Consider the following 17,372-nt stretch of genomic DNA (forward strand, 5'->3'; position numbering starts at 1 on the left):
AGGATAGAGCACCATCAGAACTGCCTCATTCTGGGGGACGACTCAAAAACCATCTCAATGGGTGCTGTCCCTGTATCTGGGTACTTAAAGAGTAGGTTGACGGTTATATAAAATGATTACTTCACTTGGGGGACTTGACTTGAAATTACCCGTAGTCTCTTTTTGAAGGTCAGTAAAAAAAAAAAAAGCAAGTGCTCCATAAATGGAAGCCAATATGTAGATTGAATCTCACCGAAAAACAAACAGAATCAGAAACACCATTAAATAGTGTGACTGATAAAGCTTAAAGAGCTATTGATTACTAACACATTTTCCATGGCACACAAAACGGGGTAACTAACTACATACTCCTTCAAATCATTATTTCCGTTGCATAGTTGGAACAAATATGCCCAACTTATTACTAAAAACAAGTCATGCTCGAATGTATAAAAAAAAGAATTCAGTTCAATTTCAGTCGGACATGTTTTCACGAATCACAAGCTCTTTCATTGAAAGTCTCAAATGATCGGATTGAAACAAGTTCACAAAGTCAAACACAAGAAGTCTATTACTCAAGCCTTACAAATTCTCCAACAAAACAGAACATACAAAAGCTCTTTCATTCAAAGTCTCAAAATATCTCATCAAAGTCGATAGCAACGCCTCATAATATATGAAAACATCTGTTAATAGCTAAACAATAAACTTGAACTAACTGCAAAAAAGAAGACAAAAACCTAAGATCTTGGCTTCTCTTTCTTCTCCTTGAAGAGAGCAAGCAGAGAGACTCCAGAAACCTTCACAACTTTAAACCTAACCCCAGGAATATCACCAACAGCATGCCCTTTCCGACCAAATCCAGCAATCAATACTTCATCCTGTGAGTAATATATATATATATATATATGGCAAAATGCTTAAAAAAGGATCTCAAAACAGTATAAAAGCAGACAGAAGGAGAAATATTGATGTCACATATCTTTGACATGATTAAAAAAATCACCGCATTTCTATACTTCGATCACGAATTCTTCTAAAATAAGACACACTAAACCCTTAATCCTGGGCAGAAGGATGACGTGCCCAACGAATTTAAGAGCAAGAAAGAATTCGAGCAAAACACCAATCGTTACTTGCATTTTTCTTCAATATTATTGAAAGAAACGAGCATAAGCACAACTGAAGTTGATCTCCAATAACATTTTCTTCAATATTGTAAATAAGCCCATTACTTTACGCGTTTTTTAACAGAAAAGGATGTTTCTCGCTACTCGAATTCCCTTCTATATAGCCAGAAGAACACAAGTGTATCCACAGAAAGAATTTGAAGAGCTTATACTCACATTTTCTTCAATATAGTTTAAGCAACCATCATTGGGAACAAAAGCTGCAATCTTTTTTCCGTTCTTGATAAGTTGAACACGAGCACACTTACGAATAGCAGAGTTAGGCTGTTTGGCTTCAATACCACTGTACAAAAACCAAGTGAAAATCTCAACAGAGCATCCTGAATACAAATCCTTGCATAACATAGATTCCCAACAACATCTATTAGAAAATTTTGGAAGTAGCAAAAATCACATAGATATGCAGCCTAAAATATCAATCAAGAAACAGCAATTCCTCCGCAACTAATGAAATGAAATTATCTTCTTCTGGAAAAGCCAGGGTAACACTTACATTTTCTCCAAAACAATTCCTTTCGCATGAGAAGAGCCAGCGAAAGGCTTCTTCCATTCGTTACCGAGGTTTCTCTTCTTATATGACTTATCGGCCCAACGTTGTTCACGCCTGTGGGTCTTCAACTTGCGACCAGCTCCCATACCACGTGTTTTCCTGTAAGAAAAGGATACAGCAGTTAAAAAAAGGATTTGCATCGGAAAACCAAGACGAAGCAGCAGCAGCAGCATATATTAATTGTGCGTGCCTGCGCACATGAGAAGAAGAACAAGGAGAAGAAGAAGATAATGTAATAGGATGCGCAAAAAAAAACTGAAGAAAAAAGAAGCAAATTTGATGTGGACACTAGTACGTATGGAGCATTTAGGGATAGGAAGAAAACATAGGAAACAAAGAAGGGGAACTTCCTGTGTAATTGAAGATCGATCGATCGATCGAGTATAGTACAAAGAAGGACGTGAGTATGAATAAGAAGAAGATGCTCTCAAACGAGAAACTCGCCAGATCTGAAGAAGGAGATACACCATATGTGTGTATGCATTTTTGAAAGAGGCCAAGAGAAAGCGAGAGCGGAAGAAAGAGAGCAAGAAAGGAAGGGGGAAGGGGAAGCTGTAGAAAAGACAGAAGACAGTATATGTAGAAGTGAGACTAAGGAACTTACCCCATGCTTCGTGTTGCTTCTGTGCCGGACAAAGAGCGAGAGCGGTGTGCTGTGCTGTGGTGTGCTGTGGTGTCTGTCAATCAGTCCGCTCCACACAGATAGATAGATATGTATCTAACACAGGCGAGACGAAGAAAACACAGAGAAGCAGAAGATTAGAGAAGCAGAAGATTAGAGAAGAAGAAGAAGAAGGGGGGGGGGGGTGCAACGCAAAGGCAAACTTTCTTTCTTTTAGCCCTAACCCTCCCCTCCCTCCCCACTTTCTTTACAAAACTCGCTCCTCCTTTTTTGCTCTTGAAAGTTTTGACAACCCCACCCACCCAATACACACACACACCCAATGTTAGGGTCGTGCGCCAGCAGCAACGGTCGTGCGCCACGCTGTCGTCGCTGCCGTCTGCGACGTCTGTCGCCGCCTGCTACCGAGCTGCAGTCCCCCCCCATCGTGCGCTGCTGTCGTCTGTTGCCGCGCTGCCGCCTCTGACGTCCGTCGCTGTCTACTGACGTCCGTCGCCGTCTGCTGCCGTCGGCGTGCTGGACGACCTGCTGCAGTTCATCATCATCCGTTGTAGTCGCCGTTGCCGTTGCCGTGCTCTTCTCCACCTTGTTTCTTGAGGTTGCCGAGTGTCGCGTTTCTTCTCTTGGCGGCGCATCCTTGTTCGTCTAGCGTGCTCGTCGTGTGCGAAATGCCAATGTGACTACGACATAACACAAACTCGGCTAAGTCTCGAACCCATTTACTTTATCCTTTTTTTTCTTTTCTTATTGACACTACAATGTCTAAACGAAAGGAACACAAGGATACACAAGACGAGGCTATAAGTAAGGAGGACTTTTTGGATATGTTTAACCGTTTAACAAAAATAGAGACGGATATGAAAAAATGGGTGAAAGACGCCGAAACCCACAAGAAAAAAGATAGAGAGGAAAAAGACACCCTCAAGGCCGAAATAGAAAAACTTAAAGAGGAAAACACAAACCTCAAACAACAACTTAATGACATCAAGGTATCCCGAGAGGACGGTGAAATATCCTCCATAGAGGATATAAAAGATGAGATCAAAAAAGTTAAAGAGGAGGTTAAAAATAACATAGAGTTAGCAAAAACGGGTTGGGTAGATGTCGTTAAAAGAAACATTAAAAAAGAAATAAAAGATGAAAATATTGTTAATACCACCCTCGAAGAGGAGAAAATGCGTCAGGCCCGACGCCTAAATGTGCGTGTCACTGGGCTCAAGGAAGGTGCATCCCCGGACGAGGATGCACAAACACTCGGGAAAATGTTAGGGTACACAACGACCCTACCTATCACCAAAGCTTGGAGGGCCGGATGCGACACAACGAGGAAGAGAGCCTTAGTTCTTCAATTTAAAGACTTAGACTCTAGAATCACTTTCTTTAAGAAGAGACCAATTCTTCGAGGATTGGGTGGGGACCCTATCTATCTCGATGAAGACCTCACCAAGATGCAAATTGAGCATCGCAAGAGTTGTATGCCAAAGGTTATGCAAGCTCGCAAAGACGGGCATCGCACCTTTTATCGAGATGGGCGAGTGATCATAAATGATCGCACTACTAATTGACGGCGTGTGGCCCATGTGACAGAAAACACACTTAGGATGACCTTATGGAATTGTAACGGCGCACTCTGGACACACCCCGGCCGCCTAGAGGGGATATTAAAGGAATCAGATATAGTTTGCCTAGTAGAAACACACCAAAGCCCAAATAGGGGACTCCCACGAGTCGAAGGATTTCGTTGGGAGTCGGCTTTTAGACAAACCTCACGTCGATGCACTACCAGGGGATCTGGAGGTGTCGCAATATTGTTTCGGAGGGAGCTACATAATAGGATAGAAATACTGAGCACAGACCCAGAAGCTCGTTTTATGTGGGTGAAAGTCTCCACAAGCAAGGACAAGGCAGTAATTTTCGCCATTTGTTACTTCCCCCCAAAAGGCTCTCGTTATAATCTGGCTGGCGAGGCGAGATTAGTTGATGACGGAGTGCCACATGGGCCTTCCCCATATGAACCTCTATCGGATGACATAATCCGATATTCTTCCCAAGGCGAAGTATTCCTTGTAGGAGACTTTAATGCGAGAACCCAATCCCGACAATGCACAATATTTCAAATGAATAGAAACCTAGAAATGGTAAATGTCGATCCTTCAGACATAGACACCACACGTAGATCAAAGGATCAAGGTGCAGACGCCACGAGCTTTGGCCATCATTTGCTCGAACTCGGTAGTCGGCACCAGATGGTCATATATAATGGTTTAGCCAAGTGGCCAGGTTCGGAAGAGCTCACATGTTTCCCACATGGAGGAGGGGAAAGCACAGTCGATTATCTAATAGGACGCCCTGAAGCCACCCACATGATTAACTCCTTCCGAGTGGCCCCATGTCCTATTGGCGCGGACCATAGTTTCTTATACTTCGAGATAAAATGCGATATCTCTAACGTCACCAACTCTAGTCAACCACGCCATGACATCACAATACATTTCACACATGAGCTCTCTGACATATATGCTCGACATGTTCAAGCCCATCTCTCCTCCCTTGATCCCTCCCTACCTTTAGAGAGCCTTAATACGAAACTCACACACATCCTTCATTCTGCAGCGGTTAGCAGCTTCCCATACACGAAACACTCCAATCAAGGTAAAGTAGGATCTATGCCACAAAATAGATGGTATGATGAGGATTGTAGGTGCTTACATCGACAACTTACAATATCGCAACTCAGTGGTAGTATTACCTCAGTACAAGCTCGTAAAGAAATGCGCAAGATGACACGTCGTAAGAGACGAGCATGGGAGGCATCCCAATATTGGGAACTCTACCACATGCTCATGAGTAACGATTGTGCCACTGCATGGAAGAGATTACGGGAATCAAGACCACAAACACCCATCGAAGATCCCGAAACTTGGCACACTTATACAGAGAGACTTTACCACATCCCAAACCAACCACCCATTCCAATGCCTTCCACACCCCGACCTACTATGGGGACACTCTTCACGACCTCTAGGGTCACGAAGGTCATAAAGAAATTACGACATAGGAAGTCCATGGACCACACAGGATTGCGAGCAGAACACATCATATACGGGAGAGAGTGCCTAGCTCCCTTACTAACTCTAATCTTCAATCGTGCCCTTGCAGAGGGTTTTCCATCACAATGGACCATGAACACAGTGGCCCCCATACATAAGGGGGGGGACCCCATGGACCCAAATACTTATAGGACCATTATGATAGGTCATACCCTTGCTAAATTATATGGTGCAGTAATGGAGGCAGAGCTTAGCGAGTATATGGAGACCTTACATCTTCGTGCACCTGAACAGGCCGGCTTTAGACGAGCCTTCTCCACTATTGACCATATCTTCACACTTAGATGCTTAATTGACCAGACTAAGGCTCGCAAGAAGAAACTATATTGTTGTTTTGTGGACTTCCGCAAAGCCTTTGACACGGTCCCTAGAGAGCGGTTGTTTGATAGGCTTAAGAGCTTGAGGATACCAGATGACATGGTTTGGGCCATCTACGCACTATATGAACAAGTGTCCGGGTGTGTTCGATGCCCAGGCGGCATATCCGATAGTTTCACTAGCACTATTGGTGTAAAACAAGGTTGCCCCTTATCTCCGACTCTTTTTGGGATCTACATTGATGAGATCACAGATTTTATTGCTCGTAAGGGAGGCAATGGAGTAGTCCTTGGAGATACGCAGGTGCGTATCTTGCTCTATGCAGATGACATAGTTTTGCTCTCTAAATCCGAACACGACCTACAAAGGCACCTTAATGCCTTAGATGATTTTTGCACACAACGAGGATTGGTAGTGAATCTAGGGAAAACTAAAGTCCTTATCTTCCACACGTCGGCCCAAGTTAGAGCTAAGTGTCACCTAACTATCTCCCATAGCCCAGTTGAGGTGGTTGGATCATATGTCTATCTCGGAGTCACTTTCAGTGCCCGCTCAGGTAAATTTTCGATGACACAAGCAGCGAAGGATAGACTTAAAAGAGGACATGCATCCCTCTCACTCCTCGAGAGACAATGCCACCAAGCATACTTCCAAGAGCCACGAACTAAAGGGTGGCTCTTTGACTCATTAGTGACTCCCTCTCTCATGTATGCATCAGCGGTTTGGGCCCCAGGACTACCATCTTTCATGTGGACGCTGTCGTGCCTTTCGGCTCCGGATCGTTGCGTGAGTCGGGTGGGAACCACAGAGGTCTTGGACTAGGAGAAAAGAAGTTCGTGAGATAGAGATTAATTATGAGTAAATAGCAAAGAGAAAGATAAGAAACTCGTGAATCACACGAGTATACTATATTAATTGGTACTTAGGGTGTTAAGAGAGAAGTAGATGTATAAATCGTGAATCCCACGAATAAGTTTTGTATTAATTAATCCTTAATCCAAATAATCAACAACAACTACAATGTGCTCCCCGTCCTTATATAGTGATGGGAGAGACTAAGCATAGCTACATGCTTTTTTTTCTAATATGTTCATGCACACTAAATGTGCATGTGATGCTTTTTTTTTATTTCCTAAGTATAGGGCTCATGCACGCTAGATGTGCATGAGTTATTTTTAGTGTCTCGTGTTTTCTTTTTCATATATTAAAAAAATACACGATTTACCTTTTAATAAAGGTATGCATAAATAAAGGTCTTATACGTATTAAATCTATATTTAAAACACTTAAGATAAGTTAATGTAATGGTAAGGTTGGGGTTTGTCAACGTGGAGGTGCAGAGTTCGAATCACGCCCTGCGCAGTATTGAGTATTTCCTTTTATTTTACTTTTATGTCTCTTTATCCGGCTCTTCCTTGCCGGTATGCCGTTTTCTTCCTTGCCGGTATGCCGTTTTCCTCCTTGCCGGTATGCCGTTTTCTTCCGGTTCTCACCGAGCACTCCATTCTCTATCCGGAGAGACAAAAATATAATTTCCACATAGTGTGCAACCTACACTACGACACTCGCCCCCTCCAAACCCGCACATCCTCCGGTATGTGCCGAAGTTCTTGATTCCTCGTATCCGTCTTCATCCGAAGCTTCCTCCGATTCTCCCCTTATGTCGACTATGAGTTGTAATCCACTTTCTTTGCTTCCCGCATCATTGTGGTCTTCGTCCGATTGCTCCTCGTTGTCGGTCTCGACTTGGATCACATAAGGTTTGTCGTCGGTCCGCTTCTTGAAAATCTTCACCCGCTTCCCGGCTATAGGCACTCGTAGTATTGTTCCATCCAACTCGGACAGTCGGTACGTCCCGTTGTCGAAGACCTTCCGAACCTCGTACGGCCCGAACCACCTTTTCGCGAATTTCCGCATCGTTGTATGTTGATGGTCCAAGCTACTATCATAGACGATCACCCAATCTCCTTCTTCAATCCTCCTCGGTCGTAGTCGGTGCTTTGTGTCAAACCGGCTTTTGTTCCGGAACCGTGCTTCTTGTTGTCGGCGTGACGCTTCCGCTACATCTTTCGGTCTTCCCTCCAGTTGTCGTATCCGGACCGCTAGTAGTTCTTCCCAGCTCATCTCTTCCTTCCACGGTAGTATTGTCCATGTCGCGATTGCGGTTTCCGTTGGCATTACCGGTGCTTGTCCGGTCATGAGTTCTGCCGGCATGTAACCGGTCACGGAGCTATGCGTCGTCCGATCCGCCCATAGTGCATACGGAAGCATTTGTGGCCAATCCTTCACCCTTCCGTCGCATGCCTTCGCAAGTGCTTTCACGATCGGACTATGTCCTCGTTCGATCTTCCCGTTGGCCTCCGGATTGTAGGCCGTTGTCAACGTTAACCGAACTCCATGTTTGGCGAAGAATCCCCTAGCTTTGTCCGAGTCGAGTTCTCCCCGGTCCGCAATCACTTGTCCTACGCAGCCGTACCTACAAAACACTTCTTCCAAAAGAAATTGGCACACCGCGGCACACGTTTTCCTCCGAAGCGCTCGACCTTCAACTTGGTTTGTGAGATCTTCTCGAGCTAACACCAAGTATTTCTTTTGTCCAATCCCGGTCGGCATAGCTACAATGTCGACCATCCACTTGAAGTTGATTGTCGGTGAGAATGTCGGATGCAGCTCATCTCGGTGTTGGACCCCGGAGTAGACTTGACATTTCTCGCAGCTTTCTGTGAACTCCGCGACATCTTTATACATGTTCTTCCACAAAAGTTGCCCATGTTCCTCGATGTCCAGCCCAATCGGATTCGTGGAACTCGGACATTATCCGGTTTCGTTGCTCTTTCATCCCGACTACTCGAAGTGGTATCCCATCCGGTCTTTTCGGCGTCCTCCATATTAAGCCGTTTTCCAAGAAGAACTTTTGGACTTGCCTCTTCTTCCTTCGGATCTCGGCTCTCCTTTCTTTATCATTGGTTGAATCCTCGACCTCTTGTAGCATCTTCCCGATCATCAAGGTTTCCCCCTCGTATTCTTCTTCCCGGAATTCTCGGATCACGTTCACTCGGCATATGTGTTCTGACGTGAAGTAGTCTTCGGAAACTTCTTCGTTATCTGATTCGGTTATGTCGTCTTCAAACCGCGCCCTCGATAACATGTCCGCTACCGCGTTGTCCTTCCCCGAGATGTGTCGAACCTCCGGATTAAGTGACTTGACATATGCAATCCACCTTAGCATAGCCACATCCGGTATCGTACAACACCGCATCATCCCGAGTATCGGAAGACAATCCGTCTCGATCACCACTTCAGCTCCGATCAAATAATCCCGATCCGATTTTATCGCCGACACGACTCCCCACAATTCTCTTTTGACTTGTGCATATCCGCGTTGCCTTTCGTTGAGGACCTTTGCTCCAAATCGGATCGGATACCGCGAACCATCCGAGTCGGCTTGATTGATGACCCACCCGATACCGGTTGGACTTGTATCAACCGTTACTATGATTGGCCGCTCATAGCTTGGCTTCCTAAGTGATTCCGCCCTCCATAGTGTCTTCTTGAGCTTCCTCATGGCTTTAGTGTGTTCCGGTTTCCACTCGAATTTCTTACCTTTCCGCAACAAGTGATAGAGCGGGTCCGCTATATGTGCATAGTGCGGAATCCATATGTGATAGAATGCACACGCACCCAGAAACCTTCGGACTTCCGATGTTGACTCACATACTTCCTTCATAGCTTGAATCGCATCGATCTTTGTTGGTGACGGTCTTCGGCCGTAGGGTCCACATAGATGTCCGACCACCAATATTTCTTCTTGCCCGAATGCCGATTTCTCCCCGGAAAGTGTTAGGTGCACATCTTCTAGCTTTCGCAACACTTTCTCGCAATCATGAATATGGTCGACCACGAACTTTCGGCATCCCCGATCATCCATAGTCTCATCTTTTTCTTCCACCGCGCATCCTTTCATCGGAATGTCATCTAGAAACGGCATCGTTATCTCCGGGATGCAATCTCGAAGCACCTTGTTCATCGCGTTCATCATATGTGCAACCGAGTTTGTCGCTCCTTGTGGTAGTGTGCACATTCGAACTAGTCCTATCGGTGTCCGCATGGTAGTGATGTCTCGGCTCTCCACGGCTAGTTGGAATTGGTCATACCCCGAGTATAGGTCCCCGATGGAGTATATCGCACGTCCGGCAAAAGCTTCCGCGAATTCGTCCACTATCGGACCGACTCCCGAGTTCCGGATCGTGACCTTGTTCACCGGTTGCAAGTCTTGGATGAATCGGAGTGACCCATTCTTCTTCGGAACCGTAAACCATCGATTTGAGTACGGAGCACTTGATGGCTCTAGAATCCCCATCGCCACCTTCTCCTTGAGCAAGTCGATGACTTTCGGAATATGCGCCCGTGGCACCGGAATCGGCTTCAGGTTCCACGGTACATGATCAATCGTGAAAATCACCATCGGCTCCACTATCTTTGGATCAATGCATCCGATCTCCCTCGATGTGAACGCGAATGCTTTGCCATGTTGCTCCAACATCTCTCGAAACCGTTTTTCTTCTTCTTGTAAGAGGAACCCACCTCCACCGATCCGAAGTTTCTTCCGGGTCTCATCTGTGAAGGCATGTCCGATATCCACGGACTTCCGAAGTGTCGGATCTCCCGACACTTCTTTCTTCTTTTGTTCGCTATCGGCGGGTAGTGGTCCCGCGGCCGGTTTCACCTTCTTCTCCACGGTCTTGTATTTCGTACTTACCATTGCTTCTTCTTTGCGGAGCGCATCCGGCCCCATTTTCGCAACGATCTCGTACATCTCGACCGATTCCACCGGGACTACCCGGTTCCCTTGGCTTTTATCTTCCGCAAGCTCTTCAAGCCGTTGTAGTGTATTCCCATAGAACACTTCCTCGATCACTCCCACGATTTCTTCGTCTTCTTTTATTATTGATGCCGACCGTAACTTATCCTCCACTTGTCGGTATTGTTTCTTCATTCCTCCGGTTACGGCCGTGTACGTAGATGCCCCATCCGGGCCGATTCGTACTTGTTTTGCTCCGAGAGTTTTCTTCCTGTGTGGGGTATCAGGGCTTCTCGGACTATCACTTCCCCACTCCGCAACAGTCCGCTTTAAAAATCCATTCTCACTTGGGACAAGAGTTCCCTCTTGTTCCTTTCGTGATTTGCCGGCACCGTTAGGAATTGGACGGATTTCCCTCCGTTTTGGCTCCGAATTCGCGCAAAAGCCGCACCACTATCGAGCACCTTCGTCTCCATCCGTGAAGCCGTGATAAAGGGTTGGCCGAGGATGACAGAATGTGAAACCTCATCCTGCAGAAAGAAATTTTGGTCAATTTCGACATCCCCGATCTTTACCGTCACATCCGGACAAGCCGCAAATAGGTCTTCTGTCGTTTTCGTGGCTGCCCGAATCTTCCATCCATGGTTGGTGTTTATAGGCCACTTCCCCTTTCGGTAGAACTCCTTGGACATCAAGTTGATCTCCGACCCGTGATCAATCAATGCTAGCACGGGTTCTTTGATGTTGCCGATTCGGACCGGAGTCTCCGTAGTCGCACGTGCCCAGTGTGGCCTTGTATAGTGGGAGTTCGGAATTTCGCCTTCCACTTCGGTGTCGTTCATTGAAACGGTATTTGCATTCACCCTTGGAGCATTTTCCTCCGTACTTTGTCTCTTCCTTTTCACGAGATCCACGAGAAGATCGTGAAACTCCTTCTTCGCTATTCCGAGTAGTTCCCGCAGCGAAAAATCTACCTGGCTATCCAAGATTCTTTCCTCGAACACTCTTTTCAAGTCGGTTTGTTGTTCTATGTCCGAGGCGAGCTTGAATGCCGGAGTCGCCTTTTCTTTTCCCTTACCTCCGGAGTTCCAGCTTTCCGGTATCTTCGATGGTCCGGCCGCATCCTCCGTGCGCCGTCGTTTCTCATCCACATACACCTCATGTAATTGACACAGGGCGTATATGCTATTCTTGTCGACAGGGCACTCCCATCCCGTAGCTTCCCGGACGCCTTCCGCAGTGTTTCGGATATCGTTGGAGTCGGTTTTCTCGGTGTTTCCTAGCACCTCCGGCCAAAAAGACGCTTTCGCTCCCGATGACTCCCCGACACATATTCCCGCGGTTGTCGCATAGTTGCTTCTTGCCGCTAACTCCTCCTCGAGCACCTTCTTCATGCCGCCTTTCCGGAAGTTCGGTCGGAGTGGCTTCCGAGAGTCCATCGAATGAATCCGGTTTCCCTCGTAGTAGATGAGATCCCGTCGTAGCGCCTCCTTATGGTCGTCGCAATCCCTCCGATCGTGTTCGGCGCTATCGCACCATATGCACCGTCGATCCGCATATTTGGAGCTTGTGGGGCGGTCATCCGACTTCTTCACCATCGCGATCTTTAGATTCTCCATCTCCTTCAGCAGCTGCTCCACCGTAGACGTGTCGACTCCCTTCTCGGCCGTAATCTCCCGAGCCCTCGGTTGATGGTCTTCCAGTCCCGTTCTCGGTTTCGGAATCGGTTCCGAAACCCTCTTTTCTTCGTTGGCAAGCCATTGCCCCCTCTTCGTGTACCGCGCGACGATATCCCGCACGCTTTCCCATGTTTCGGTGAGGCCGCTTTCGGTGGTCGTGTCCTCAAGAAGCACTCCGAGATCTTTCCGGTCCCGGACGTCCACAGCTCGCAAAAACATGATGACTTTGTCCGGTGCAAGAATAGTTTGATCTCTCGCAGACAACCTCCCGAACCGACTTTCGAATGTCGAAAACACTTCGAGGACCTTCAGCCCCTTACCTGACGTTTCCACCCAATCCTCGAATCCCCTCCGCGTTGCCTTGGAGGAGTCCTCGACGGCAAACGTGGTCTTTAACGCCTCTTCGAATGCTTCCCACGTCGGGTTTTGTTGTTGCAACCCGTGGATACTCCCGTGAAGCCCGTCGGTCGCCACCCGGTTAAAGGATGTCACTTGCAGTCCTTCCGAAGCCCGGCACCGGAGTATCTCCGCCTTGTAGTCCTGCAAATATCGCGACACATCCTTACCATTAAATTGCCCGTTGCGTTGCACGAGCCGCTCTACTGATGCTGAAATCTCCGACATCGTGCGTTGTTCTTGAAGCATCCGTTCGAACATCGCCATCATATTGTTAGCTTGTTGAGCCTCCATCTCCTTGCCACCCGTGTTCACGTCGGGTTCACCAACTGTGTCGTGCCTTTCGGCTCCGGATCGTTGCGTGAGTCGGGTGGGAACCACAGAGGTCTTGGACTAGGAGAAAAGAAGTTCGTGAGATAGAGATTAATTATGAGTAAATAGCAAAGAGAAAGATAAGAAACTCGTGAATCACACGAGTATACTATATTAATTGGTACTTAGGGTGTTACGAGAGAAGTAGATGTATAAATCGTGAATCCCACGAATAATTTTTGTATTAATTAATCCTTAATCCAAATAATCAACAACAACTACAATGTGCTCCCCGTCCTTATATAGTGATGGGAGAGACTAAGCATAGCTACATGCTTTTTTTTCTAATATGTTCATGCACACTAAATGTGCATGTGATGCTTTTTTTTTATTTCCTAAGTATAGGGCTCATGCACGCTAGATGTGCATGAGTTATTTTTAGTGTCTCGTGTTTTCTTTTTCATATATTAAAAAAATACACGATTTACCTTTTAATAAAGGTATGCATAAATAAAGGTCTTATACGTATTAAATCTATATTTAAAACACTTAAGATAAGTTAATGTAATGGTAAGGTTGGGGTTTGTCAACGTGGAGGTGCAGAGTTCGAATCACGCCCTGCGCAGTAGTGAGTATTTCCTTTTATTTTACTTTTATGTCTCTTTATCCGGCTCTTCCTTGCCGGTATGCCGTTTTCTTCCTTGCCGGTATGCCGTTTTCCTCCTTGCCGGTATGCCGTTTTCTTCCGGTTCTCACCGAGCACTCCATTCTCTATCCGGAGAGACAAAAATATAATTTCCACATAGTGTGCAACCTACACTACGACAACGCAATTAGAGAGACCATTGGTGATGATGTTATCACGCCAACTCCGAAGCAAATCGTCGGTCCCACATGACATTATTAGGGCCGAGTTCACTCTACCCCCTATGTTAGTAGAAGCACTTTTTCAACTGGTAGTCTTTATACACAGGATACATAACCAACCACTTGATAGAATATCCCACCAAGCCTTTAAGGCTTCTCGTGCATTGTATGAGTCCGGCTATACTAGCTCATGGTATGGCATGATGGTGAGTTGGCTTCTTGCCAACGGTCTAGACATTACTAACCTCCCCCCCCTTAAGTACGACCACACGAATGATAACACTTTACTCTCTCATGAGGACCGTAATAAAGTAATACGCCAAGAAATATGGCAAATTTATACCCGGTATAAATGGATCACCCCACTAGAGCCACTCCCATCTAAAATGTCGTACTATAAGGAACACTTTATGCACTTCTCTGAGTTAGGTTTTATCACGCGCCCAAAATATCTAGATGTATTCTTACCACATGCACTAAGGGTTGCCATTGGTCAACTTAGAATATCATCTCACCAACTTGAGATTGAGAATGGACGTACTAATGGAGTCCCTAGGGAGGAAAGGATATGTAGGTTATGCCACATAGAGATAGAGGATGAGTACCATTTTACATGCAAATGCCCCACCTATGCCGAGATAAGGGCAAAATACCAAGACATACTTGGTTCCTCTCCCACCCTCCCTAAACTATTAGATACACTAGATATAAAGAAATTAGGTAGATACATCTTAGAATTGAAACACCACAGAGAGAACAAATTACAAAACGTTGATAATAATGTTGCTAATGTTTACCAACATATAACAAATGAAGTTTTTCAGGAACAGGGGGAGACAATGAATGTCGACACACCTGCACCACTCGGACTTCTCCTTGATGAAGCAGAAAATCAAAGAAGAACCAAACGCCCTCGGATGCCGGGTTTCAAAGCAACTCGACGAGATGTAGAAGCAATAAAGAAAATAAGGGAACGTGAACTACACCGCCTAGAAGCCATGGCTAGGGCACTCTATGCATCGGGACCATGGGTCACACCCACACCAAAAACTTTTGACCTCCCACTTCTTTTTGAGAGACTTGGGTGGAAATGAGATTAGGCTTGGTGCAAAGTTTTGTACACTACTAGAACTTTCTTAGCTTAAGCTATTTTCTTTTATTTTTAGTTTTGATGATTGGATAAACACTCATTTTTTGTTGTAACCTATTTGTCTCATGGGCCAAATTTGGCCTTAGAAGACGTTAATATTTCTTTCTTTCTTTCTTTCTTTCTTTCTCTCTCTCTCTCTCTCTTCTTCTTCTTCTTCTTCGTCTTCTTCACTACTACTCACACTTACCAACCAACAACATCCAAATTAAATTATGTACATAGATAGTAAGTACATAGTAAGCGCATCGATCAATCAACCGATTTCTCGTGCCTCGTGCTTCCCTTGCCGAACGAACTCTCAACAACATGAGCCAAGCAAGCGGCTACCCATCGCTTCATTTCCCTATGCTCTCCCTTTACCTGCTCTGCTGCCTGCTCTTAGGGACACAAGAGTCTTCTCTTCTTCTCTTACCATCCATTCATGCATGCACCCTCTATCCTCTCTCCACAAGAGTCTTCTCTTCTTCTCTTACCATCCATTCATGCATGCACCCTCTATCCTCTCTCTCTCTGCCCACACCCTTTTGTAGGATTGTGACAAATGTGGAACAAACGGTATCCAACTTCAAGACCTCCCATGTGTTGAAGATATATATATATATATGTCAACCTTGTCGATATGACTTCCTCTCATAGCATTTGTTTTGCATGTGTGCCCTCTCATCCATGCACAATTGCAATGGATGTTCATTTGCAGCTTGACACACCCCTCCTACGTTGGCATTAGCCAACCAACATATGCTAAAAGAACAATCCTTATTATACCTTGTCGCACCCTCACAACCTGACCCAAAAGTGTGGGTTCTCAATGTTGCACTAATGATTTCTCATTGAAGTTTTATGCAATGAAATCTATGCCAAGTTTTACTATATGAACTTGGCATAGATCATGTGATGTTGTGATAGCTCAAGATGGGGGGCAACATAATGTTGCTTGTGATATTAAGGACGATCGTGCAAATTGGCACATGGTCCAATGTCAACAACCACGCATATCTTCATGCAACTTGTCTATAAACCTTCCAGGAAAAAAATAAAAATTGTAAGTCGAACACATGGAATAAGTTACTATTATGCATAAGAATCAATGTGCAATTTTGGGAGACTTGTCAATGCATAGAGATATAGCGATGATACCAAATGAAGAACATTTACACAAGATGTGGTTCATGGGTTTGAATATCAAGGCGCCTGACATAAACAACTACCACTAGTCATTAACATTGTCCCAAAGAAGAATAAATAACGTGATAATATTGGCATAATAGTTTCACATCTCATTAAACATGTGCATTGATGATGGAGGGCGACAAATTAATGTTATCGTTCCCACTTATCATCATCAACCAACATAGTGCTTCGTGTTGTCCACTTGGTTAATGAGCTCCACAAGCTTCATTTCAAATGGTTACGTTTTTCCTATCAAAATTGGTTGACTTGATTTTTCCTTGCATGATTTTCATATCAAAATTGTTTGACTTGGTTACACTAAAATCTCAAACTAGCAACAAGTACAATTAGAAAATTTTGCCCAGTCACATGCACATAGAGGGCAACCTATGGAAATGACGTAAGATCCCAATAGAAATTGCGGTTACAAAACAATGAACTACAATAGGTCTTCATGATATAATCCATGCCATTACAAAGATGAACACAAACTGGACAATATCACACTTATGAAAATATTGTTACAAAGATTAACATGAGGCTAGAGAAAATCACATTTAGAAATAAGGGGTTGTCTAGTTTTTGCACTAATAGCACTTTAACTCCTTGATTTGCAAAGGAGCCCCTTAATATCTTTATTCGAATAAGTGGAACAGAAAAGTATACAAAAACCTCGTTTTTTAGTTTCGTTGATACGAGGAACTTCGACATTTAGTTAGTTCAACATGTTGTTGACAGTGCTAAAGATGATTCTTCATTGTCAAATTTGAGCATTTTCACCCATTTTTTGTCCCAAATGGTTTTCAACTATCTTTATTCGAATAAGTGGAACAGAAAAAGTATACAAAAACCTCGTTTTTTAGTTTCGTTGATACGAGGAATTTCGACATTTAGTTAGTTCAACATGTTGTTGATAGTGCTAAAGATGATTCTTCATTGTCAAATTTGAGCATTTTCACCCATTTTTTGTCCCAAATGGTTTTCAACTCGTGCTTTTGTGTTATTGGATGAATCATCCTTTGTTGCTACTTCACCCTTAAATTTTCTGACTTTAATAAGCTCATTCAACAAAAATGACTATTATGTTGGGCCAAGAAGGTTTGGACTCTTGAGATTTTGATCATCGTGTTATTGGTAAAATGCTTCGAATTTTTGGGCTAGTGTGTTTTAGTTTATTATTAGAAGTGATAATGTTATTAACTAAATTATAAACCATTTTTATAACGAG

The 17,372-nt window shown here is 44.6% G+C and overlaps 2 protein-coding genes across 2 annotated transcripts; one reads left to right on the forward strand and one right to left on the reverse strand.

The window, feature by feature from the left end:
- Positions 1 to 527: 527 nt before the first annotated feature.
- On the reverse strand, positions 528 to 1,822 carry LOC147864167 (small ribosomal subunit protein uS12). The gene is made up of 3 exons (XM_087319161.1): positions 1,663 to 1,822; positions 1,326 to 1,452; positions 528 to 860 (listed from the first exon to the last, which is right to left on the reverse strand). The coding sequence occupies exons 1-3, from the start codon at positions 1,803 to 1,805 to the stop codon at positions 720 to 722; spliced, it is 411 nt and encodes a 136-aa protein (XP_087175287.1). The 5' UTR covers positions 1,806 to 1,822; the 3' UTR covers positions 528 to 719.
- Positions 1,823 to 2,125: 303 nt separating this feature from the next.
- LOC147864168 (uncharacterized) lies at positions 2,126 to 3,906 on the forward strand. The gene is made up of 2 exons (XM_087319726.1): positions 2,126 to 2,191; positions 3,331 to 3,906. Exons 1-2 carry the CDS (start codon positions 2,126 to 2,128, stop codon positions 3,904 to 3,906), a joined length of 642 nt encoding a protein of 213 aa, XP_087175852.1.
- Positions 3,907 to 17,372: the final 13,466 nt, after the last annotated feature.

This window comes from Azolla caroliniana, unplaced genomic scaffold, assembly GCF_043228905.1.
Source record: "Azolla caroliniana isolate FFs.n. ecotype wild unplaced genomic scaffold, voAzoCaro1.0.p SCAF_5, whole genome shotgun sequence".
Taxonomy (NCBI): Eukaryota; Viridiplantae; Streptophyta; class Polypodiopsida; order Salviniales; family Salviniaceae; genus Azolla; species Azolla caroliniana.